The sequence below is a fragment of the Elgaria multicarinata genome, chromosome 3 (genome assembly GCF_023053635.1).
Source record: "Elgaria multicarinata webbii isolate HBS135686 ecotype San Diego chromosome 3, rElgMul1.1.pri, whole genome shotgun sequence".
Taxonomy (NCBI): Eukaryota; Metazoa; Chordata; class Lepidosauria; order Squamata; family Anguidae; genus Elgaria; species Elgaria multicarinata.
In genome coordinates this window covers 92,473,597-92,500,585 of record NC_086173.1, presented here as the reverse complement: position 1 = coordinate 92,500,585, position 26,989 = coordinate 92,473,597, and the positions used below count along the sequence as shown (strand labels likewise).

At 40.3% G+C, this 26,989-nt stretch overlaps 2 protein-coding genes across 2 annotated transcripts in view; one reads left to right on the top strand and one right to left on the bottom strand.

The window, feature by feature from the left end:
- GEMIN5 (gem nuclear organelle associated protein 5) overlaps window positions 1-4,576 on the top strand; it is a 79,850-nt gene extending 75,274 nt beyond the window's left edge. Inside the window, exons 27-28 of the mRNA XM_063121559.1 lie at window positions 2,953-3,049; window positions 4,069-4,576. Coding sequence (XP_062977629.1) covers window positions 2,953-3,049; window positions 4,069-4,236 — 265 coding nt within the window. The 3' untranslated portion in view covers window positions 4,237-4,576. The remainder of the gene's footprint in view (window positions 1-2,952; window positions 3,050-4,068) is intronic.
- A 1,678-nt stretch (window positions 4,577-6,254) lies between these two features.
- CNOT8 (CCR4-NOT transcription complex subunit 8) lies at window positions 6,255-26,989 on the bottom strand. Its single transcript, XM_063120917.1, has 7 exons — window positions 26,772-26,989; window positions 16,763-16,944; window positions 13,520-13,713; window positions 9,825-9,986; window positions 8,785-8,929; window positions 7,504-7,614; window positions 6,255-7,399 (listed from the first exon to the last, which is right to left on the bottom strand). The coding sequence occupies exons 2-7, from the start codon at window positions 16,877-16,879 to the stop codon at window positions 7,250-7,252; spliced, it is 879 nt and encodes a 292-aa protein (XP_062976987.1). The 5' UTR covers window positions 16,880-16,944; window positions 26,772-26,989; the 3' UTR covers window positions 6,255-7,249.

Below are 26,989 nucleotides of genomic sequence, written 5' to 3'. Positions count from 1 at the left end.
CTGGGGGAAGTGGTAATTAGTATAATTATTGATCATGATAATATTCGCTATGGAATCACTGGAGTGTGGCTGCAGTTCATAACTTCTCTTATGTAGTGTGATAGGTGTGGGGGGAAACACCTGGACTATGTATTTTTATTTATTTATTTAATAGGTTTATATACTTTAAAATATTTCTAGCAGTATTGCATGGTCGGGAATCTCCATCCCAGCAATAATACCTGCAACCTACATTGTATGTTTGGCCTCTGTGTGAGGCTGCTGATGTGGATTTGGGTTAAACTGCATGCATTGCCTGTATGTTACTGCTGCACTGTAGAACACTGATAGCATAGAAGCTTCTTCAAGTGGTTACTACATCACAGCATTATGTACACTACAGATACTTTGCAAAATGAGAGTTCCTATTCCAAAGGGTGGATTAACTAAAGAAATAGCAGGTGCTGAAGTGGGCCTCCCACTGCTGGCAGAAACATTTCCTCTAGTCTGGGAGCCAGGGTGGATTAAATCAAGGCAATTGAACATTAGCAAGGCAAAATGCTGATTTAAAATCAAACTTCCCATTGATATTCATAGACAGTGAGGCAAATCCATGATAATTTACAGCTATATAGACTGTGTTATTTAGACTTTCATTATTACAGCCAGGCCTTGTATTTCTTCAATGCACTGTACACAATTCCAGTGAACCTGTAGCCCTCCAGATGTTGTTGGACTACACTTCCCATCTTCCAAGCTGACTGGAGTGAACAGGAACTTTGAGTCTAGCAACATTTGAAGGATCACAGATTCCCTTCTTTAAAGTATTCCTATAACAGATATAGTCTAGGTACACATAACATGACAACCTACACTTAAGGTTGAGTATGAGTTGTCATTGAATCGTGGGTTGTTGTGTTTGAACCCAGCTGTACTAGTAAACCATGGTTTGTTTTTAACCACAAACAATCCACAGTTCACAACTCCAAAACAAACCATGGGTTCTTTACATGGGTTGTTCGTTATTAACAAACCATTAACAAATCATAGTTTATTAACGTGTCTGGATTCACACAACACAACAACCCCCAGTTCAACCTTTAACCTTGTGTCATGTGAACCCTTTCATAGGGTCTTTCTTATGACCCATCATCCTTGATAGTTTGTGAGGTTAGGTATGGGACTATAGAAAAATAGCCAATTTTGTCTTCTCTTATTTTCAGTCTTGCTCCTTTCTGCTTGGCCCATTCCCATATATATATATATATATATATATATATATATATATATATATATGTGTGTGTGTGTGTGTGTGTGTGTGTGTGTGTGTGTGTCCCCGTGTGTCCATGAATGATCAAAGCAAGGTCTGCTGAGTTTTACTATTCATATTTAAAAAACAATCAAATTGGTTTTTCATTTACATAGAAATGCTTCCTTTACCTCATTTTTAAAAATCTGTTCGGGTTTTTTCTAAAAAAAAGAAAAGAAAATGTTTGTATCTGGCCTGCTAGGAGTACATGAGGAAGTGGAAGATCAAATCTTTATCTATTTGAAATTATTTTAGGCCACTTTTAAAGGGCAGCACTCTGTTAAGGGGGCATGCAACATGAAAACAGTACAAAACAATGTGAAGCAAATGCAATACAACTCAATAAATATTCAATTAAGAATCTATAAAAACAGATATCACTGATAGAGCCTATAGACTATGGAAAGGCAAGCAAAAACAGGTAGGTCTTCGGAGCTTCCTGAAGTCCTGCAAAGAAGGGGGCTGGTGAACTTCTAGAAGCAGATTCCAGAGATGTGGCGCCGCCACTGGCAAGGTGTTCTCCCTTGTACTCTAGCCAAACTGCAGTTTGTGGTGGGCAGATGACAGTGGCATCTACCGATGCCCTCCAAGTGTGGGCAGGCTGGTATGGGAAAAGGCGGTCCTTCAAGTAACTTGGGTCCAGACATTTAAGGCTTTATAACCAGCACTTGCTATTGAGCATAGAAACGCATTGGCAGTCAGTGCAGCTTGTGTAGTATTAGTGTCATATGAGCCGACAGCTGTTAGGGCGAAATCGAAAGTCAGTGCTCATGCAATGGAACTGACTCCTCCTCTCTTCCCCCAGAAATCTGGAATGGAGGGTCCTTGACAATCCAAAGCAGATTTTGAGGGGATGTGTGGATGGGGAGGGCTGCAGTGGGGAGGCGAGGACTCATTCCCTTCTTCCGATGGAAACAATTCCCTTGGTTGGAGAACTTCGCTGGATACCACCCAAAGGATCCACAAATATGGCTTGGCTAACTAGCTAGCTTGTCACCAATTCTCTCCCGTCTTCTGGCACATGCAGAGGCCTCATGGTATTTTCTGCTTTGCATTGGGATAATGGGAAGGTGAGAAAGGAGGCGTGGCTCCAAACCACAACTGAGCGCTTAGGGGAGGAGATATGTTCCGTTGGGCATCTTTCTTGCCAGAGTTCTGAGGGCACTTGCCCCTGGTGAATGGATTTTTAGATTTCTGCTCATAGTGTATGTTGCATTGATTTAGAAAGGGGACAGTACATGCAGTGCCTCTTGACCCAACTGAGACAGACATATGGAATGGGAGTTCATGTTTGCAAGTCATGGACCTGTGCTCACTTGGTGTTGCTTTTTAGGGGGATTTCAGCTCTAAAGATTCACTATACTTACCCTGTCAGAGAAACCTTTGAAGCTCTTAATACTCACTGACAAGCCTTTAAAGAATGCAGTTGATCCCAGCGTATGGCTTCAGACATCATTTTAGCTGGACTGCTGCTATAAGTTCTATTTATTAGAGAAATACTTAATTCCATAAAGTTGACTAGCCTCAAGCATGGTCTTATAATGCTCTGTTTAATTTCTGTCCTCCCTTCCTATAACTTTTAATTGGTGAGTGGCAGGTAGGAAAGATTTCACTGTTTGAATGTATCCTTGGAAATGTGATTTCTTAAACTTACATCTTTACAGTAAAGAACAAGTGAGTGAACCAATTACTCTGCCAGATCTGACGAAACAACTTACAGAAGCAAATAAGAAACTAGCAGAGTTTCCAGAGTGTATAATGGTAAGATTTCAAATTGGAGAGTTTCTGTTTCAGTGGGAGCCTCCAGGCTTGAAGTTAAAAGCAGGGGAGATTTGAGTCTCATGAAGGTTGTTTATAAGCTGACTTGCTTCCTTGCAAAATGGTCTTTTCAGCCCTTTCACGTTTTGTGTTCAAATAGCAATCTGTGTTTTCAAACCCGTCCTTCAGTTTGGAAGTTCTCCGTGATTCTGTGGTTGGCAAAGAGCTAGCTTGCAGCAAACACTGCAGGTTTCTATCCTCCTAACAGGAGTACAACCTCTCAATTTAGAAAAGTGAAATATTAAAATAGGACAGCTTTAGACCTTGTTTGCAAGTAATGGCAGTGTTCCGTGACAAATCATGGAGATTGTGGGGATGCAAGTTGTTTCGGTTTCCAGCAGCAATGTACTCTTACTGCATTCATAGGTTGTTACCATGACATCCGAACCTGGACACTTCAGGTTGTTATTGAATTAAACAACCCAAGGTTAACCCAAAAACAAACCATGGCTTAAATTTGGGTTGTTTAACCTACAAACAACCCAAAGTGCTCAGGTTCGGATGTCATGGTAACGACATTCATACGTTGCTGTTGGAAACTGACATGCACACAGCAGCACACCACACATACTTCATGGGTTAATTAACCCACAATTTGCTGTCAAACAGCGCTGTTACATGCAAACAGCCCTTTAGACTATACAACTTTGATAACTTTCTAGAGAAAGTTGCTTGTGAACAGGCTTTGCTCACCTGGCCCTTGTAGCTTGGTCATCAGGAAAGATGTATACAGTTGAAAACTTCATCTTATTGTGATGGTGGGTGTAGGTAATTTTAATTTCATTTTTGTGGGGCTGCTTTTTAGAATAAATACTAGTCATTATCACTAATGTCATGCTAATATATATATATATATATATATGTATATTATCAGTTCAAATGAGTGAACAGTACAGTGAGATACCACCTCTGCCTAGAGTTACATAGTTTCCATTAAGCAAATATATATATTTTCTTTACAGGTTTCTCCTTTTCCTGATGTATTGGAGTGCTGCCTTGTTGTGCTTCACATGGGTATCCACTGTCGTGTGGAGATGGTTCCAGAATTACAGGAGCAATCATTAGAACTACTTAGAAAATATAGCAGAACTCATATATGTAAAGAAGCTTGCAGAAAATTCTTTATGTGAATCTCCTGCTTTTTTTCTCTCAATGTGAAAGACTTTAATTTGAAGTATGTTTCATTCTAGAATGGATGAACAAGGGACTACTGTTATACAGTCATGCTGGTCAGTTATTTGGGTTTGGAATAATGGGGGGAAAGCCGCCAAACCAAAATGACCAACTTTTCTTTTGTCCGATCAACATATTTTCTACTTGGAAGGAAAACTATGCAGAGGGTCTTTCTAATAAACAAAAACTATAGAAACTCGTTTGTGCATCCCTCCCTTTGAGGGGTAGGATTGTAATAACTAACCAATTAAAAACAATGTACACTATAAAATTGAGATGCAGTCATTTTTAATCATTGGTTTTATCAAGTTTTGCAAAAACTGAGGAGGGACACTGGGCCACTGTGTTCAAGGAAAATGCAAATACCATAACGTGCTAGTATGAATGATGTTTAGCTAACCACTTGGCATGTGTTGCATGCTCTTATTGCAACTGTATTTGAAGATGTTTTGTACCAAAGTCGGGAGTGGGAAGAAAAAGTACCCAGGTATAGTTGAAATTACTTTATTATGCTACGAACAGCAACTAACCTTCTTTGTATGAAGAGATTTGATAAGTAAGTTGTTGGCTTTCCTTGGGAAAAAATGACTTAAAGCCACCCTTTTTATCCATGCCTTTGAACAAAACAAGCCTAAGTATTGCAGTACACATTCCTCCATGAAAACTCCTTCAGAAGATGAGGTCTTGCAGGGTTACATCTACCTTATAATGGCCCTCTTCAGATGTAGCAGCAATACAAGAATGAACCTGTGAGCCTTGTGTGCAAGTACTTCTATCCCTCTCCCACGAGAGGAAAGAATTGAAAGCATTTGCTTTTGAAACATGCACAGAGCTCTGTTACACCTGAGCTTGGAAGGGCATTTTCAAACTAGTTAACAAGCCAGGCTATTAAAACACTTAATCCTTTTTTAAGTAAGAGTAGATAGAACAAACCACAGTTCCAAGTCTGGACATAACACTGGCAGTTCAAAAGTGAAAGCTTTCAGATGATCGTGTGAAAAAGGGAAGAGCCTGAGAGCCCCCAGCCTATTCTTTTATATACCTGAACTGGACTGGACCCAAAGGTACCCTTCTACTCTCATAAAGGCTATTTTATACCTCTGGGGCTCCAACATGGTACCCATAGGCACCAGTGTGCATGGGAACACGTCCCTTGATACCCGCCAGACTCCCTGCCCTTCCTGATTTTTTAACTGGCATGTTGGCATGCTACAAAGCACCAGTTCTGTGGCCAATCTTATTTCTAGCAATGCCTCTAATCCCCATGTCGCGCCCAGAGGCATGCTTTGTGGTGGGTGGCTGCAATCCAGCCACTTTCAAGAACAGGTGTATGGGTGTTTTCCCTCTGTGTATGTGTTAACTGATCAGTTGGTTTTTCCTTTTTTGTGGGGTGTGTTCAAGAAGGGTTGTATTTCTCTGAAACAGGTATTTTGTGTGCTTTATTGGGGAGGGGGGACATGTGATTGGGCATTTGGGGCTCAGACCTCCCACCTCTGCCTTGTATTCAGTTTCTAGGCCAGGTTACTTCTTTATGAGCTTCATCCATTTGTTTTTTGTGAAATGGATTTTGGAATAGCAAACTAAGTTCAAAAAAGTGTCTTTGTATTTTGGAGCCCACCTCTGGCCTTGTACTTACAGTTTTTTGGCAAATTACTTTTTTAGTCTCAATAGTTTGTATTTGGCAGCCATTTTGTAAGAGCCCAAAACACTTGAAAATACAAGAGTTTTCACTGACCCCAAACATTTGTGGACCCCTGCTCTAATTCAATATAACATAGTAATGTGAAACAAAATTCCCATAACCTCCTTGTGAAAGAGGTTATACAAAAAACTACTCTAAAACCCTCTGTTATTGTACTGTGGAGCTTGTTAAGTGTTTGCAAAATGAAACTAGTGCCCTTTTTCTTTCTGCTCAAAGTTCTTTGGATAAAAGCGGTTTTAATATCCTTTCAAAAGAAGTGAAGAAGCCAGTGACTCATGCCTTAAGAAAATTCTTTATTTTACAAAATTAAGAACCAATGATATATACACAAGCATATAACAGCAGCTTGCAATACTTTACATAATGGAGAGTTTAAGCTTGTTAAAATACCACACTATCAGGATTCTGTCTCTCCCTCAACAGGATTTTGGTTTTTTAGAATTATGAGACTTGCAAAACTATTAAATGCACTTTTTGTCTATAACGATTAACAATTTAGGGCTCCTCTTCAAGTAGTATAAAAGGGAAATCTAAAAGCTTTACTAGCCCTTCATTGGTAGATACACTTGTGATTTTATCCACTTGCTGAATATCTTGTTGCCAGAAGAGCAAAGTATTTCACTCGAAGTGAAACCAGTTTTGGTCCCAATTATTATTGCAGTCTCAAGCATGCAGATAGTTTTATTCCATTCTACAGTAGTTAAGATTAAACTTACTGATATGATACATGGCCCAGCAATCTAGAGGAAGGAGGAGCTAGTTGTAATACTAGCCAAGACAACCATTATGGCTGCTACTAGGACAGATCAATGCGGTTCATGCATTGTCTCCACCACCAGGGCTGAATGGATCACTTTCACAGATTAACTTACACAAAAGATAAAAACTAGCAGAGGGCTTAGGAACACATCACCCTCACAGAGAGCAAAAGAAGTTTTAAAATAAGCTTTCAAAAGCTAAATCTGCAAGTGCATGAGAGAACCTCAGCTCTGCTGAAAGTTCTGAAATGACCTACTCCTTGCAAATTCAGTAAGGTTTAAAAGAAAAGTAGTATATATACACTGTAGTTTGTATCTGGTTTTTACATAAGGGCAAAACACTCTACCAGCCATTATGGAATCGCTTGATTAGAATCTATCAAGATTCAAAGTGAAGACGCATTCTGCCCTTTGCAAAAAAAACACTAGTTCTTCCACCATTTGTTTGAGAGATGTGAAGAAGGTGGTTTACTTCCATGGACCCATGTCATACTGAATGCCATCTAGTTGTCACTGCTGCATATTGTTGATAATAGCCAAAATACTCATTTTCTCTTGGGCTGTTTCTACATCTTCACTCTGTTTCTGAGCCACTCCTGTACCAAGGCCATATAATCTCCCACAGTACTTTGCATCATCAATTGTATCCTCAAAGAACAACTGCAAAAAGAAAAAAAAGCAGATTGAAGATGCTAAGATTTAGAGGGTCAGGCCACAAGCTACTGGGCACTCTCACAATTCGGGAGGAGGCAAGATAAACGTACCTCTTTCATTCTAAAGAACGCCATCCCGGTGAGTAGCGAGTCTGACCCAGCTTGGTGCTGCCGTCCAATCCGCTGTAAGTCTAGCTGGTCAGCAACTTCTTGAAGGCCTCCCTGCAATAGACAAAAAATGATGAAACCCAGAAATCTCTCTAGCTGGGCCAAGTTCCATTTGCCTTCCTCTGGCTTTGACAATTTGGTATAGACCAAAATCTTACAATAATTTCAAATCATCATGGCTAAGTGTCAAGTTCATGTTTATGAACAATTAAACTTGGGAAAGAATTTAGTAATCACAGTAGTGAAAAAACAATGTCATTATAAGTATAGAATGATTTTTCTTAAGCAAAACAATGCTTTGTTTGTTATTTATCCAATTTGGGTAAATAGCCAAGTTAAATATAGGAACTACTACTACAAAATTAGATGACTAGTCTATATCAGTAAGCTTCAGAAACGTTTAGCATTACATGCTAGATCGTAGCCCTAGTCTGAATACACCTAGTTACAGATCCATCAAACGATTTTATTTTTGCTATATGCACATCATTATATGCTTTAAGCTTGGCATCTGGCTTGGTCTATTGGTCAGTCAAGAGATAGGTGGTTAAAGCATGAATTTATGTGAACACTAACAACAGAAAACAATGGTAATTACAATAATTACTTCTTTCTTGAAGCCACCAGAGTCCAGTCCCTCCCTGATGCTTTTCAGAGCCCCATGCCTATTCACATGGAGGTTCCTTGCTCCAAAGCAAATGCAATGGACTCTATGATCATCCTGATTCCTGGGCACTTGTGAAGAATTTGTGCCAGTATGAAGAATTTGTGTGTTTGCTTTATGCTTCTCCGTCTTGAATTTTGTTCCTGTTTACAGATGGCTGCAGTTACAGCTTATTGGGACTAAGAGACTTGAACAGGAAAGAGAAAAGGCAGTCACTCTGGAAAGAGCTGCCAAGACAGAGTTGAGGAGCACACACTGTTGCAATGGGTACTGGATGATACTATGATGCAAATTAAAACATTGGCTACCACTTTACACAATGACATTTGGTTTCAGGATTACGTGCCTACAATCATATAATGGGCAGTCCATTAATACATCCCAGCCCTAACATGCACAGAGAAAGCTACCAAAATATAAATTAGTTATACAGTTCATTTTAAAAAGCCATGATCTACAGCATAATCCACATTTTAGCTGACTGCATTTTTGCAAAAATATATGCCAAGCAGCCTTCAACCTATCTAAATTTTGCAATTATAATGGTAAAAGTATTGCACCTTCAGGTTTTTGCAGCTCTTCATTAGGTACTTAACATCATAGATGGATGGAAAGAAAAGGTTCAAGATATGAAAGAACTCGTGTTCTTCTTCTGGAAGCCTTGAATCTGTCAGCAATTTCACCATATAACCAAAGTCGTAGCCACTGATAAGGAAATGATGCAATGACAGGTCAGTCAATGGCTGTTTCATCAACGACAGCTGGGAATACTGTTTATTGTTTACATTATTTATATTTTAACACACCCTTCAAACTCAGCAGGTAGCTACTACTATTGGGAGCCAGCCTAGAAATGGCTCCCAGTTAAGTACTAAAATAACTAAGGGAGATTATTAATGATAAAAAGTGTTTGCTTAACACTCCTCACGTATTACAGGGATTTGTGACAAATATGAAAGGATAAGTCACAAGAATAAAATGGAAAAACGGCTGGGACTCATAACAAGACGCCAGTTGGACTGAATTGTCTGCTTCCACCAAGCAGCTGAAAACGGGTAGTTGTGAAAAGTAAAATAAGTCACAAACTAATACCAATAAAGTGTTCATTGTTTCAACCACCATCTTATATAACAACTGCTAGGTTCATGGACATATGAGGGGGAGTCCAGTATTTAAAAGTTACAAGCTATTTGAACTTCCCCTACCCTATTAATTTATTATTTTATTTATTTATTTAAAACATTGATATCCCACCCTATATCATTAAGATCTCAGAGTGGTGTACAGATAAAAGCATACAGTATAAAACAATAAATATAAATGCAAAGTGTCATTATTGTACTTTCTGTCCCTTTACCTAGATCAATGGGACTCCCCAAACTAACAACTGCATGACAATCAAACTTTCAGGATACAGTGATGACTTTTTCTGCTGAATTTATTGGTTGTGTTACTGTTAAAATCATAGGGGGGCTTGCCAGGAAAAAAGGTTGCTGAACTTACTTCGACTGCAGTTCTTTTTGCTCTATAAATCAAAAAGGCAAATGAAGCCTATTAAAGTGTTGTGCATGACCATAGTAAAAGAGACTATTTGACCAACCTGTGAAATGAAAGCCACTTGACATTATCACAGAGCACCACACCAGAGGTCATAAGTAACTCCGCAAAATGTAAGGTATCAATCCCTTCCTCCTCATGCTTCTGGAACTGCAGTCCGGAGCTTGCAAGAAGGTCTATTGAATCCTGAGAATACATATCTTCCCTAACGAGAAAGAGAAATGCTAAAAATCAGTCTTCATCATGCCTAAATCTCCAATAGGCCAAGCAATTCAACTTGTACCTTCACTTTGCAGTTTACCATGCAAAATTATTTTTAGTAATATATTTGTGGAACTGTGTTTTGGCCTTCTACATAGTATGTCACCAATACAAAAAGGCTAAGTAGCTCCCATTATCTTTTCATGGGCCTATCTGTATGCAGGGATATTTAGGCATACATATACCTAAAAGAGGTGCTATGCCTTTTTCTATTTTCCCTATTTGGAAACATCAGGCCATTTTCAGCACTATTCTACTACTACTTAACAAAAAACAGTGTCAGCACTGGGGGCGGGGGGGGCACAGCAGGGGCCAATGTATATTTCTAGGTGGGCAGGCGGGTGGTGTCCCTCATTTTAAGATCTCTGAAAGAAAAATAGTGTTATATCTCACACTGAAACGGCCATCCTAACCATATATTCTGGAATAAATCATATATTTAGGGTTTTTAAAAAAATATATAGCATGTATTAACAAATTCAAATTACAGTAAGGAAAAGGGGCTTTCAAACAAGGTAGAGTCACTACACAAGCGTTTCCTTAACATACAGACTAGACAGACAAAACACTTTCTTTAGAAAACAGTTACTTTTCAACCAGTGCAGGCAGAACCAGGAAGGTAGACTTTCGGTGTAAGGAAAGTAAGAGCAAACATACTGGGCCTGTACACCTAGGAAAACCAATGCACGTTGTGCATCTAAATTATAGCCCTCGCCAGCTGATCAGATTGAGAAACCTCTTCAGAATAACAAAGAGAAAGCAGTTTGTGGCAGAGCCTATTCATTGAAAGTAAAGGGAGGTGGGAAAGGAAGAAACCCATTTCACACATAGGCAAACTGAGGCAGCAGGCAAATAAGAGTCAAGGACAGCAAGAGTGAGTGAGTTTGGGTTACATAATTGCAGCATAGTAAGTTCCCAGAACCAATAGAAAGTGTCTTAGAAAAACACAATTTATCCAGGGGATCTCAATTATATTGTGAACATGTGGTTTTAAAAAATCCTTTCTTTCCTTTTCGTGGTGCAAGTTAACACATATTACTGTCTGTTTTTGTTTGTATTTTATGCTTTTTATGGTTTTAAATTTTGTATATTTCTTTTTAATGTTCACTGTTTTAAACTTTTGTAAACCGCCCAGAGAGCTTTGGCTATGGGGCAGTATATAAATGTTAATAATAATAATAATAACAACAACAACAATAAATCCTCCTGTTCGATGGGGCACATTTCCCTCCCCCCCCTTAAACATGTGGTTATGTAACCCAAACTCTCTCACTTGCAGTCAATGACTCTTATTTGCTTGCTGCCTCAGTTTGCTTATGTGTGAAATGGATTTCCTGGTTTCCTATTCCCCTTTAATTTAAATCTTGGACAAGTTCCTAATACCCATTGGCAATAAATTGGGACTTACTTCTGAGTAAACATGCATAGGATTGTGTGATAAATCCTATAAAAAATTTCCTTTTTAAAAAAAAATCAGGAGAGATTTGTGTTAGAGAGGGAGCATACAGCACTGAAAAGAACTAATGAAGGAAGAAAGGCAAGAAGTTCACATAATTCTGGCACCCGAATAGGAATATATTTGTGTTTGTCTGCTTCAGTGATGGAGCACTCAGCGTCTACAGATCCGTTTTAAGATTTTGTTTAAAAAACTGTAGAACTTCTTAAAAAACATTCATGTAGTGGTATAGCCGTAGCTCTGTCACTTGTCACAGCAATGTCCTAACACTATGCGATCATTAACACATGCTGCTCAGTTCACTCATGCTACCATGTACTATAGCGCATTCACTATCACACTATGCTATCTACTTAGAATGGAGGCTGTGATTTCCAAACAGTAAAATACTGACCTACTAAGTGAAACAACTCGAAACAAGAGGCCCGGATTGCACATACACAAGTAAGAGTGAGTGAGCGCACTGCCTCCCTGCTCATCACCTCAACTACCTACAATCAGCCAAGCTGTAGGTTTTGAGCGTAGGTTCATTTATAGGCAGTATCTACACTACTACTTTAAAATTTTCTAACTGTAGCGACAACTCTTGGGGCCCAGGACACACACAGGCCGGATCTACACTACTGCTTTAAAGTGCTTTATAACAGTTATAAAGTGCTTTAACTGTTTTAAAGCGCTTTAAAGCAATAGTGTAGATCCGGCCACAGTCAATATAGAGTTTTCTTTCCTCCAAGGAGCTCAAGGCAGCATGCAAAGCTCTCCCCACCCCCATTCCATCCTGACAACATCCCTGTTAATATTAGGAATAATTCCAAATAGGTTATGAAGAAATTAATCCATCAAGTCTGAAGAATTTTCAGTCTGCGCAGAACAGGTTGATACCAAAAAGCAACATGCAAAAAACAAACAAACAAAACCACCAATATAAAGGAAGACAATGTGCTGAATATTAAAAACCCCAAAAAGCATTTTGCAACCAGAACAGAAATATTCTACGAACCAGACAAAAAGGCTAAGGGGGATTCTTGTTCTTCAGTGAAGAAGTTTTGAATAGTGTGTTGAGCATTTTCCTATATTCGGAAGTGTTTATATAAGGGAGAGAAATAAATATAAATGGAATGCTAGATTAAGTCAGTAAACTGTCTGAAGGAATGAAATAAGCTAACAGTAACTTAAAGAAAAGATGGGGAGAATCTTTTAAAACATACTTGATTTAAATGGGGCGCAAAGTTGGCGACAGCAGGTAAAGCAGAGGCAGCGACCTGGTCCTGGTCCCTCCTTGTCCCTTCCTTTCTCCTCTCGCTTGCTTTTTCTCTTTGGTTGGATCTCGCTCCCACAGAGATGCCGAAAGGAGCGAGTGAGCAAGAAAAGCGTCGGCAGCGTCCGCTCACCGTTTGGGAAGCCTGGCCTGCCTGGCACATACTCACTCTCCTCTTTGCTCTTGCACACTCACTCCTTCCAAACTTTCCCACCCTGCCCCACATCTTTCTAAAATAAGCCACGCGGTATGCGCTTCTTCCAGATAATCGCCATGTCAACAAGGCAATCGCAGGAGATGTGGTTACTGCAGCAGGGCCTCAAAGCCACTGCTCAAGCAGTCGCCCAGCAGCACGCTGACCAAACAGCCCCGGAACTGGCTTCGGATCAAACCCCGCCTCCACTGCCGCTGCCATCTTGGCCTTTGCAGAATGCGAGCGATTACCATTAGAGTGGAAGGGGGTTTCCTTCCACTCTAATAGTAGTAACAGGAGTCCAACAACTAGGGTGGCAACTGCCGTGGCAAGCTCCTTGGTTGGGGGGGGGCACTTGCCCCCCTCTGCCCACCTCCCGCCACTGAACACAAATTTTAAAAAGACCAATCATTAACAACTTCTGTGATTGTGTATTGACTTGAAACTTAATCCCTTCATGCTGAGATGGGAATTGAAGCTCTTGTTTCAGCCGGCAAGAAGCTCTTGTTTTTACTTGATGACAACTTTGTGTAGAACAGGGAAACTGTTCCTCCAGTTGCAAAGACTTACGTAAGGTTGAATTTGAAGTTAAACTGCCAGGTGTTGATTCCAGAAGGATATTCTCCTTTCTCATTTGTGAAGGTCAGGCCTAGCTGGATAATTTTCAGGAGGTCAACATTACACCGGAGAAGCTGATACTGATAGTCTATAGAGCTGCGAAATTCACCTATTGGTCGAACAACAACTCCAGGAAACTCTGTGTCCTAGGAAGGAAGAGAAAGGGGGGAAATTAACGCAAAGCTTGTTAGCAACAGTGAAATCTGACTATTATATCAAAATGATGTGTTTTCCCGAACTTTCAAGGAAGCAGGCAAAAGAACAGAGCTCCTACTTACGACTACTACATGCTCTTCTTCACTGCACACTAATAAGTCATCATCATAAAGCATGTGTCAAAGATGATTCCTGGGATTCTGCATTTTCCTGCTTCCTGGTATTAATGATACAATAAGCCAGGTCTACACAAATAAGGCCTAGAGCCAAATGCAGTCCCCTCCTTTTTCCACTTCTTAAGAGGCCATGGTAGAATGTATACTATTCTAAATTATTTAAAATCCAGCTCAATATCTTCTCCATTTGTTATGCCATCATTTTAAAGGCTAAGATAATGATGATAATAAATAATAATAATAATAATAATAATAATAATAATAATAATAATAATAATATAATTTATTTCCTGCCCATCTCCCTCTGGATCGAGGCAGGGAACAACATTAAATACAACAATACAATACATAAAACTAGTTAAAAGAGCATATAGATCAGGGCTGTGCATATGCTGCAGTTCCATGACAGCACATAAAATGGGCAGAATGTGATGCTTACTACACAATTCAGCCTTCTGAAAATCTCAGATTTTTAACTAGTTTCTAATGTTGAAAGTGTGCTTGAAAACATGGAAGAAATGATCCTGTTAAACTCTTAGACACTGAGGTAGTGGCATACTTTTCTGAGATAATAACCAAATTTAATAAAGAAGAAGAGGAAATTAACCAGAAACTATATGTGATGTTAAGGAATGCCTCAATATATATTATGACAGAACTAAATTGCTCTATTTGAGAATGCAAGAATTGTCTTGCTACATCTATCAAGGCCAGCATTCACTAACAGCAGCTAGGCAGATGCCTCCAAGAAATCACAAACAAGACCTAAAATTGATGTTCAAGTCCAAAATATTAGTAAAGAAGTTTCAAATGTACCAATATTTACATATAAGTCTTCATATTACTGGAGACTTTTCTGGGGGAAAGTTAGGCACCTGTGTTAAATTTGCAGATCTGAGATCGTAAGACACTCAAAGGAAATATTAAATAGCTGTATATTAAAACACCAGCCAGATTTGTGTGTAACACTAATTCATGATATGGGTTGTTGAATTCTGTGTGAAAATGGCCACGCTAACAAACAATGACTTTTTAATCACAAGTAACCCAGAAAGAGAACTCATGGACTTGGTTTGCACGTAAAGACAACCCATTGATTAAACAACTCATGGGTTGTTCTGTATGAGCAGGAGAGAAAGAGCACGCTATCCTCCACCCAGCCACCACTTCTGCTTTTACTCCACAACCAGCTATTTTGTAGGTTCTTGAGCATGATGTCCAAACCCAGACCGACAGGTTGTTTAGAGATTAAATCATTGGTCCAGGTTTCAGCGTCACACTCAACGACCTCTGAAGAAATTAATCGTAGGTTATGGAGTAAAAGTGGAAGTGGCTCTCTCCCACTTGTCTCCCAACAGCCCATGGTTTAAGTGATGGGGTGTCGTTACTTTTGAACAGGCTCATGGATTCTAGACTCTGGATAGTTTAAACTATGGGTAATCATTACATTTGAACCCAAAGCTGTGAATTATTCAAGGACTGTTTCACCAGGCTACAGAGGTGGTGGGCAAGCATGAAAGAAAGAAAAAAACTAGTTGCTCTAAAGGCCTTTACTAGAGCACAGCAAGTGCATTTAGGATACAGGGAGGGAATAGCCGAAGGAGGAGGGAAAAACACAATCCAGGGACAAAGCATTCTGGTGGAGGACATGGACAGATAAGATTTTTATAGGCCCAGACGATGAGTTTTGTCGTTTTCTGATTTAAAGTACTGCTTTTCAGCCTGCTACAGCTGAATTCCAATACTTGCAATTGCAAGACTCGCTGGAATCTAGGTTTGGTCTGGCCGCTTTTACAGCTTCAGAGCCTCCATTATTGTTAGAAACACTTATAGCAGCTGAACAGACATGTCAACCAACGACCCATATATACAAGCATTTAGTAGTAGTAAATAAATAGGATACCCATGCTTTAAGACTGGATTCGAATAGAGAATTGGAGTGTCCTATTTTGCCTAATCAATGGATCTATATCTGTACCTTCTCTGTATCTGAAGCTTCTATGGCTCTTAGGAAACGTCTTATTCAGCAAAGAATCTTGTTTCAGGTGTGCTGGACTCCACAACGCTTTTTCAGTAAGGGTCTGTCTAGCTTGCATAACTGTTGGAGATGTAATGCACCTAATGCTTCTTTAATTCGTATGTTTTGGCAATGCCCACTACTTGCACCTTTTTGAGACGAGATCATAGTAAAGATCAACTTTGCACTTAAACAATCTTTAATATGGAACGATGTGCACGTCTTCCTAAACTACCTACCGGCTTCATGGAAGTTAACACATGATCTGCGCAAATAGATTTCCAGAGCCCTTACGACAGCTAAAAGACTTGTACTATCACATTGGAAGGATAAATGCTCATCTCCCACAATGCAATGGATTGAGGACTTAACAACACTATCAATATTTTAAAGGGTATTATATAGGTGTGACTTGCAAGTGAATAAATACATGGATATATGGTCTGCTTTTCTTGAAACCTATGCATAACTCTCCCCCACCCCCTTTTTAAAAAATGAATGGTATACCTAATGGAAAAAATAATATTCCTATATATGTAATGTTTCTTTCTTTTGGTTTTTCACAATGTATTTTTTGTTCTGTTTTGTTAATATTCACAATAAAAAGGGTCAGAGAAAACAAACACAGTTTGTTCAATCATCTGTAAACAAACTCTGGGTAGGACAACAAACAATGAGTTAATGTTCTATAAGAACCAGGCCGCTGAAAGAGGTACCTTTAAAATATCAAGTAGTTTCCAGTTTAACACCTAACGTAGTGAATGCATTGACTTAAACAAAATGACCTGCGTCAAGAGCAAAGCTCTGGATTTAAAAAGGGAATTGAACACTGAAGTACATATTTACCATTGCAATATAGCTGTAGCTAAGAACGATTTCCCGAATTTTTCTCATCTCTTCTTCTAGATTGTTTGCCCATACTTCACAGATCACTTGACTATTTTCTGCAAGCGCTGCTGGCATCTTGAAGGATTTGCACCGAAGTCACAATGCCAAGGGGGAACTCCAAGATGTCAATATAAACCACCCTAAATATGTGAAAAGGGCATAGTGCTTTATTCCATCACAACATTCATTACAGCCAAAAACATCACACTCAACAACATGCTAGATGAGCAGCTCAACCCTATGCATGTTTAAGTCCTAGAGGTTTTAACAAGATTTACTCTCAAAGTGCATAGGAATTCCTGCCTTAGGTGTTCATAATTCAGTGAAAAAGCTGTGATTAGCATATTTAACCTATACAAATATATTACAATTCCAACAGGAATTCTTGCAATATAAATCAAATTCAATAGTATCACTTAAGAGAAAGGCAAGCCAAAGTATCAAATTACTGTTTTCCTTTTAGAGCTGCAGTGAAACTCTATGTAACCTCTAGGTGTATTAATCAGCAGATGAACCACACACCTGTAATTTAAAAACATTTTAATAACAACTGGGGAAGTGTGAGTGAATGAAATCACTGTTTATGTTATGTCCTGGCAGCTAGATAGAGAACAGCACATTCCTTGAGCTAGGAACCAACACTTTTGATTAAGAAACTGTTAATAAAAAGTACAGTTGTGTGAAAAAGTACACCCTCTTAGAATTGTATGATTTTACATATCAGGACATAATAACAATCATCTGTTCCTTAGCAGGTCTAAAAATTAGGTAAATACAACCTCAGATGAACAACAACACATGACATATTACACCGTGTCATGGTTTATTTAACAGAAATAAAGCCAAAATGGAGAAGCCATGTGTGAAAAAGTAAGTACACCTTATGATTCAATAGCTTGTAGAACCACCTTTAGCAGCAATAACTTGAAGTAATTATTTTCTGTATGACTTTATCAGTCTCTCACATCGTTGTGGAGGAATTTTGGCCCACTCTTCTTTACAACGTTGCTTCAGTTCTTTGAGGTTTGTGGGCATTTGTTTATGCACAGCTCTCTTAAGGTCCCGCCACAGCATTTCAATCGGGTTGAGGTCTGGACTTTGACTGGGCCATTGCAACACCTTGATTCTTTTCTTTTTCAGCCATTCTGTTGTAGATTTGCTGGTGTGCTTGGGATCATTGTCCTGTTGCATGACCCAATTTCGGCCAAGCTTTAGCTGTCGGACAGATGGCCTCACATTTGACTCTAGAATACTTTGGTATACAGAGGAGTTCATGGTCAACTCAATGACTGCAAGGTTCCCAGGTCCTGTGGCTGCAAAACAAGCCCAAATCATCATCCCTCCATCACCGGGCTTGACAGTTGGTATGAGGTGTTTGTGCTGATATGCTGTGTTTGGTTTTCGCCAAACGTGGCACTGTGCATTATGGCCAAACATCTCCACTTTGGTCTCGTCTGTCCAAAGGACATTGTTCCAGAAGTCTTGTGGTTTGTTCAGATGCAACTTTGCAAACCTAAGCTGTGCTGCCACGTTCTCTTTAGAGAGAAGAGGCTTTCTCCTGGCAACCCTTCCAAACAAACCATACTTGTTCAGTCTTTTTCTAATTGTACTGTCATGAACTTTAACATTTAACATGCTCACTGAGGCCTGTAGAGTCCGAGATGTAACTCTTGGTTTTTTTGCAATTTCTCTGAGCATTGCATGGTCTGACCTTGGGGTGATTTTGCTGGGACGTCCTCTCCTGGGAAGATTGGCAACAGTCTTGGATGTTTTCCACTTTTGAATAATCTTTCTCACTGTAGAATGATGGACTTTAAATTGTTTGGAAATGGCCTTATAACCCTTCCCAGATTGATGGACAGCAGCAATTACTTCTCTAAGATCACTGCTGATGTCTTTCCTCCTTGGCATTGTGTTAACACACACCTGAATGCTCCAGACCAGCAAACTGAAAAAACTTTGGCTTTTATAGAGGTGGTCATACTTGCTGATGATCAATTAATCACGGGCATTTGATTAGCAGCACCTGTCTGCTACTTAGCATCTTAATTCCTATGGAAGCAGTAAGGGTGTACTTACTTTTTCACACATAAAGCCACATTTCCATTTTGGCTTTATTTCTGTTAAATAAATCATGACACGGTGTAATATGTCATGTTGTTGTTGTTGTTATTATTTATTTATTTATTTATTTATTTATATAACACCATTAATGTGGTTGTTGTTCATCTGTGGTTGTATTTACCTAATTTTTAGACCTGCTAAGGAACAGAAGATTGTTTTTATGTCCTGATATGTAAAATTATACAATTCCAAGAGGGTGTACTTTCTTTTTCACACAACTGTATATTAATTTCTTCACTATTAATTAGCTGATTTCCAAATACGTGACCAACCTATTTTATTTATTTATTACATTTTTATACCGCCCAATAGCTGGGCAGTTCACAAAAATTAAAACCATAATAAAACCACCAACAGATTAAAAGCACAAATACAAAATACAGTATAAAAAGCACAACCGGGATAAAACCAGGCAGCAAAAATTGATATAAGATTAAAATACAGAGAAAAAGGGGGGGGGATTAAGGAATTTGAAAAGTTTCTTAGAATCCATTTCTTTTTTTTGTAATTGGATTTTTGATTTTTTGAAATATGTTTTTGCTGTTTTTCATGAGTGTGACTTGCTTTCTGCTGTCTTCTTTATTGTGCATCTTATTTTTTGGCATATTTATGCCTTTTGTAGGCAATCTGTTATAGTTAGTCACCAAACCAAGGGCCTCTTTTCCAGATCCCAGCCAAAGATTTTTGAAAATTTCCGCCAGAATAGTTAAAAGTTTATTGCACTCAGCCAGAAAATATTTTATATTTTCAATGTCCTCTGTTAGCGTAAAAGACCCAAAATTAATGAGGTTTGTGGTTGCCTGAGAAAGAGCTGTCTGACGTAGATGGCAGGGGAGAAACATTATAGTGCTTCTCGCCTGTGTGGACAGTTGTGCTTTAAGATGCGCGCGCTGAGTGAAACTCTTTCCACATACTGTACAATGATAAGGCTTCTCGCCTGTGTGGATTCTTTGATGGTTTTTAAGGTTCATGCTGCAACTGAAACCCTTTCCACACTCAGAGCACTGAAAGGGCTTCTCACCTGTGTGAGTCCTTTGATGCAGCTTAAGGTGGCCGCTCCGACTGAAGCTCTTCCCGCACTCTGAGCATATTTTGCACAAGCTGCACAACCTATTGGAATTCTGTTCAATACAGTGGTGCTTATCAGCTTAGGATATAGGAAGAAATATTGACAGAACTGAAGGAAGGTGGGAAAGAGAAGCTGTATATTGTTTGAGCTTTTTTGTTTCTTGTTCACTGTACAAATCCAGAATAAAATTTAAGTTTGCAGAATAAAATCAAGAAACACATCAGAAGAGGAGAACTGAATATATTCTAATACCACTTGGTACAATTCCAAAGTCCTAAAATTAGTGTTATATGTTAACAAAGCTTCAAAACATATTTCGAATTCTTAAGCATCAGCTGCATGCAGGGCTTCTACCAGCTTCAGTTGGTGGCCCAGCTATGCCCTTATCTGGACAGGGATAACCTGGCTTCAGTTGTCTATGCCCTGGTAACCTCTAAGTTAGATTACTGCAATGCGCTCTACATGGGGCTGCCTTTGAAGACAGTTCAAAAGCTGCAGCTTGTGCAAAATACAGCGGCCACAGTGATAACAGGGACCAGAAGGTTTGAACATATAAGATGTGTTCATCTGGCACACTTGCATTGGCTGCCTGTATGTTTCCGAGCCTGATTCAAGGTGCTGGTTTTAACCTATAAAGCCTTACACGGCTTGGGGTCACAATACCTGACAGAACTCCTCTCCAACATGAACCTACCCATACACTGCGCTCAACATCCAAGGTCCTCCTCCGGGTGCCTACTCCGAGGGAAGCTCGGAGGACAGCAACAAGAGAGAGGGCCTTTTCTGTGGTGGCCCACCAATTGTGGAACAATCTCCCTGATGAGGCCCGCCTGGCGCCGACATTGTTTTCTTTTCAGTGCCAGGTCAAGACTTCTCTCCCAGGTATTTAGCAATATGTAATTAGCCTGGATTTGTTTTTGTAGTTTTAAATTGTATGTTTTTATGATTTAAAATTTTTGTATATTGTTTTTAAGTGTTTTTATCCTATGTAAACCGCCCAGACAGCTTCGGCTATGGGGCGGTATACAAATGTAATAAATAAATAATTAAAAGGCCATTTTGTAGATAGAAGGTTAGATTCATTGCAAGGCATTAAACCTGTACCAAAAAAGCAATTCCTATGACTGATTTGTTGTGTTAGGTCGACCTAAGGTACAATGCTACTATTCCACAGATTGCTTTGATTAACTGATATCCTTCTGCACCAAGGATCCACCTCTTGAGGTATGAGGTGGGGGGGGGGGGGCGGTTTCCTGGTACTGGTTAATTTTATGTTTAGGAATGCAGAGAAATTAATTTGTAATTTTATTTATTTTACAACCTTTCCACCAAAATAATGCGGATCAAGGTGTGTAGGCCACATAACAACCTGAATTAGACATTGGTCATGTCTACACCAACCCTATATCCTGGGGTAGTCCTTGGATCGTCCCTGTGCATCCAAACCCGGGACGAACAAGGATTTTCCCCAGATTAGAGGGAACCACGAAAAACATGAATTTTCCAGTCCTGGGACCATCCCGCGGAGTGTGGCTGCTCCTCCTGGGTCCTCCCATCATCCCCACGGGTAGCGGGGACCATAAAATGGGCATGGAGCTGCACAGGGGTAGTCTGTGCCCATCAGGGTTGGGGAGCGGGCTCAGTTTGTTTTTTAGCCTTTTTGTGGAGGAGTGCAACTGTGCTCCTTCTCCATCTACAGAAAAAAAAATAGCAACCACAATGTTCTTCCAGGATGTCGCACAGATGTCAAGATGCTGGGGAAGGATCGCGGAAGCCGGTAAGTCCGTGATCCTACCCCCTCCCTCAGCCCATTGGTTGTGGACATCATACAGGCTATAGATAGGCTGATGGACAGTGCAGAAGAGGTGTCGGCAGTTGTGTATAGTCATATGATCTTGAAAGCAAAATTTAGGATGCTAGGATGTTTAACTCCAGTATCTCCAAGATGAATTCTACAAAGTCCTTTCTATCCCAAGTACAACCATCTACACAGGCAGAACCAAGCAATCTCAATGCATGACCATAGACCAAAGGGTGCAGAACTCTTTTCAGCCCAAGCACTGAATTCCATTTTGGAGGGACCATACTCCTTTGATAGGTGAGGCCAAAGGAAAAAGGGGCAGAGCAAAAATACAAACCACATATTGTAGTGTAAAACTCTAACTACTGGTAATTAAGCTTCTCAACATTTTTGAATGGGGAAAAATTGTACAACAGCTGGGAAACCACCAATCCTGGGGAAAGGGCTGGAGCCAGGGGAAGAAGTCATGGCCACCCAGAAATCCTGAATGGCCTTATTTGGACCCCAGGAAGGCCTGTGGTTCTACTCCCCTGACTTAACATTTTAAAAGGTTCTGAATAAACTTAGTAGTCATGGGATAAGAGGATGTGTACTCTTATGGATTACTAACTGATTAAAGAGCAAGAAGCAAAAAAGAAAAAAATTAGCAATAAATTGGCAGTTCCCACAATGGAAGGCTATAAGAAGTAGAGCCCCCAAGGATTTGTATTGGAACTGGTGCTTTTTAGCTTGCCCGTAAATGAACTGGAGTTAGGGGTGAGCAGTGAGGTGGCCAGCTTTGTGGATGACACCCACTATTTAGTGTGGTGAAAGCAATTTATTTATTTATTGCATTTATATCCCGCCTTTTTTCCTGCAAGGAACCCAAAGCAGCGTACGTAATCGTCCTCCTCTCCATTTTATCCTCACAACAACCTTGTGAGGTAGGCTGGGCTGAGAGGCTGTGACTGGCCCAAAGTCACCCAGTGGGTTTCCATGGCAGTGTGGGGACTAGAACCCGGATCTCCAGACTCCCCAAACTGGTTGAATGGCAAATGCAGTTGAATATTAATAAGTCTACAGCGATGCATCTTGGGGTGCAAAATCCTACTTTAACATATACACTGATGGGATCAGAACTGGCAGTGACTAACCAGGAAAGAAATCTTGTGTCAAATTCTGTGAAAAAAAATGTGGGGAGTTTCCCCCACCCTGGCCTTCATGGTGTTTCTGGGGTACACTAAAAAAAAATTCTATGAAATGTCTTACTTTTTGGAATAAGTGAAATGTTGGTGTTTTTTTAACAAAAAAAAAGATTTTGCTTATTCCAAGATATGTACTATGAGAATTTTTATGTAAGGCAATTAAAATTGCTCACAAAATTCCTGTGTATACTGTAGACGGCTACATCTACAGGGTGCTGCCATCTTCATGAGAGGACCACACAAGGACTTAATTGACTGTGAATTGCTCCTTGCTTTTTTCTGGTGATCTTGAATCTAGTTTAGAGATACTAGGAACAAGTATCTATATGCTGTTTTTTTGACATGGCCCCTCACATCTGGCCAACCTTTTCACTCTTGCACCAGACACCCTGGAAAGCATAGGGTGTAGCATTTTTACAGTTCACTCACTTGAATATTGGGTATATTCCAAATTTTGTGTGTACAAACTAAGAAATGTATACTTCTGAGGTGTAAGCTCCACAAAAACAGTGGGTTTTACTTTTAAGTAAACATGCACAGGATTGCTCTACAAATTTTATAAATATAATAATTTCATATATGAACTAAGTTATAAATGGTGCCTTTTATGTAGTTAAAGCAGTAAAATAAGTGTAGATTTGATTATATACAATTTGCATATATACATTTTTCTCCAAATGTCCATTCCTTCATCCCCTAAGCTTCAAAATTTCCTGAAATGTTACATCTTCATGCATCACAATTATGATTTTGTCATTTTCCCAAGCTTTTAAGACAACTTCTGCCTTCTCACATATGCTTCAGACCACGCTTTCCAAAGTATGCCACTTTCCCTCCCAGATGTTAAGAACTTTGTTTATATAGAATTATAATTTTTAACATCTTATATGACAATTTAGACCTCATAAGTTCTGAAAATATGTTCACTGGATTTAAGTGATCACTTTAATCACTGAGGAAACTGAGTTCTCAAGCTCACCCAGAATGACCAAGCAGCAGGATATTTCTCCACACCCTACCCCACTTAAGACACTTCATGACCTGTTTTCAATGATGGCATTAAATCCAGACTGCCAAACACAACAGCAGGATTTCCAGGTTGTGCTCTGAAATGGAATCTGCCTTCACTTCCCCTTCACCAAGTAATCTGCCCCAAAGTTGCCCTGTCAGAAATCAGCTGCTCCTTGCCCTCAACCTCAGTAGCAAGAGATTTCGCTTCTCTCCAACATCATTCTAATCTAGACCCTCATTTGCTGCCTTTTCCTTATTTAGTTTTCTTCTTACCCAGGAAACCCGTTTCTCTCTAAGGGTCATCACACAAGTGTGGTGTAGTGGCTAAAGTGTCAGTTGGTAGATCTAAGTTCTAGTTCCCACTCAGCCATGGAAACCCACTGGGTGACCTTAGGCCAGTCACAGACTCTCAGCCCAACCCACCTCACAGGGTTGTTGTTGTGAGGATAAAATCGAGAGGAGGGGGATTATGAATGCTGTCTTGGGTTCCTTGGAGGACAAAAGGCAGGATATAAATGCAATAATAAATAAATAAATAAATAATATCCTATCCAATATTTGTTTAACAAGTCCCATATATTTCAAACGGTCTATACTCTCAGTAGGACTAACATTGGATACAACCAATGTTCCCGCTTCTAACCTCTCTTTTCGGAACGGTGTAAGAGCCGGAATGGTACAGGCCAGACCGACCCCTTTATATTAAAAAAAAAACATGCCAAAACCAGTGGCATGTGCTAGAAACACTTGGGAACAATATTTTAGGGCTAAAACGCTTTTATATCACTAAAATGCATTATATCACTATTAACCCGTTACTCCCAGAACATCATCCATCCCAGAATGGATGGCCTGGAACGGCCCCTTCTAAATGACTGAAATCAACCAAACCCACCAGCATAGGTGTGCGCAAGGGGTGTGTCCAGGAACACCTTAATGTCTCAAGCAATAAGCACCATTTTCATTGTACTAAATGGAAAAGTCAACAAACTTTCACAAAATCCAGAGCGAAGATCTGCAAAGAGTTTCCGACAGAAGCCCATCCTAGTCTTACATTTTAAGCACTACACCACACCATACAACTATGGGTTTCTGTAGGAAACTGTCTTTGCAGATCTTTACTCTAGATTCTGTGAGTTTAACGCTTTCATTTAGTACAATGAAAGTGGTTTATTTGACTGCCTTCACACACAGAGAAGTTCTCGTTCTGAGCTGTTTCCCCACAACATTTTGTGCCTCATTTTGCTCACTCTTAATTGCTTTTCACGCTTATTTGACGGAATATTAACTATGGCCCGGAACAGGTATTGGAATATGGTTTTCATGGAAGTTTTGGTGCTTATTAAATCTGTCCCACCTATTAATGTGAGTGTGCTGGATTTTTTTGAGTTGGCTCACTTGGAAGCTGCCGTTCCGGCTTGTTTTTGAGCAATATGGACTATGGCTCAGAACAGGTAACGGAACATGGTTTCAGTGGAAGTTTTAGAGCTTATTATAGCTTTCTCACCTAGTTAGGTGTGACTGATGAGCTTAGTTGAGTTAGTTCAGTTGGAAGCTGCTGTTCCGGCCTGTTTTGCACAATATGGACTATGGGCCAGAACGGGTATCAGAACATGAGTTTCATGGAAGTTTGGGTGCTTATCACATCCCTGCCATGAAGTTATGTGTGACTGGTGGGTTTGGTTGATTTCAGTCATTCAGAAGTGGACGTTCCAGGCCATCCATTCAATTCCGGATGTTGTTCTGGGAGTTATGGGGTTAATAGTGATATAATATTGCAAGGGTTTTAGCCCTAAAATATTGTTCCCAAGTACTTCTAACACATGCCACTGGTTTTGGCGTGTTGTTGTTTTTAATATAAAGGAATCATTCCTGCTTGTTCCGTTCTGGCTTTTACACCACCCCTCTCTTTTCACATATACACAAATCCTTTGCCAAACTATCTACACAATAAAGCCCAAACTGGTGGAATCCTACATCCGTGTACTCAGAAATCCCAATGAATTCCATAGGGCTTACTCCCAGGCAGATGGGTATGGGGCAGCAGTCTAAGATACCTAGTTCCCGATTATGTCTGAGATCTCCTTCGATGTCTCTTGAGCATGGAAAAGCGCACTGTGCTTGGATCCAAATGAATCCTGGCAGGGGTGGTTGAGGGGCGAAGGAGGTGGCACTTTACCTAGATTGGCCAGGGCCCCACTAGACTTATGGAGGCTGAAGGAAGAAGCCACTCTCCGCCTCAAGGCGCACGCCACATGGGGCCAACCCGTGATAGGGTCGTCTCTCTCAGCCGCATCCCTGCTTACCCATCGCAATAGGGGGATAACCATACTGGGCCGTTTGTTTCTCCGCCTCCTCACGCAAGAAACATTTGCAGGACAACGTTTGCATTATTATTAATAGTAATAACCTGAGATTTCACATGTTCCTCCCTACTGAGGAAGAAATGAATTTGAGCGTATGTCCTCCTCGCTTCTACTTGTTGAGAGAAAGAGAGGGAGAGAGATCCAGGAAGCCACCAAATCAGTGCAGCGACGGCTTAGGAAGGCCCCGGGGGTGGGGGAGTGGGGCTTTCCCACGTTGCCTTCTGGAAGCCGCCGCATACGCGAACGAAAAAGGGCGAGCGCCCAAAGGAGGGAAGGCGGCTTCAGGAATGGCCAGGAAATCCGGTCTGCTAACAAAAGGGCTGCCCCGCCCCAGGGCCTCCCGCCCTCCGTCTCCGGCCTCCCCTCCTGCGGTCTAGATATGAACCCGAACCCGAGCCCGCCACCTCCTCACCAAGAGCGCAGGAGAACCGAGCGCTCGGGCCGTTAATCCTTTGCGCCGCCTTCGTCTTCCTCTGGTGGGGGGCGCCGCTCTAGCCTACTTCTTCTCCATCGCTCGGTGGGGTGTTTGTTTGTTTGTTTGTTCCCCCTTCCTCCCCACACGCATGCGCTTTACGAAGCAACAACGAGCCTGCTCAGAGCAGAAAAACATTCAGCATCCCGGAAAGACGG

Coding starts and splice junctions, on each gene's coding strand:
- CNOT8 (XM_063120917.1), bottom strand. CDS start 16,879: ATGCCAGCAGCGCTTGCAGAAAATAGTCAAGTGATCTGTGAAGTATGG. Junction 9,987..13,519: donor AACTTCAAATTCAACCTTAC/GTAAGTCTTTGC, acceptor CTTTCTCGTTAG/GGAAGATATGTATTCTCAGG. Junction 7,400..7,503: donor CGTTCTTTAGAATGAAAGAG/GTACGTTTATCT, acceptor TTCTTTTTGCAG/TTGTTCTTTGAGGATACAAT.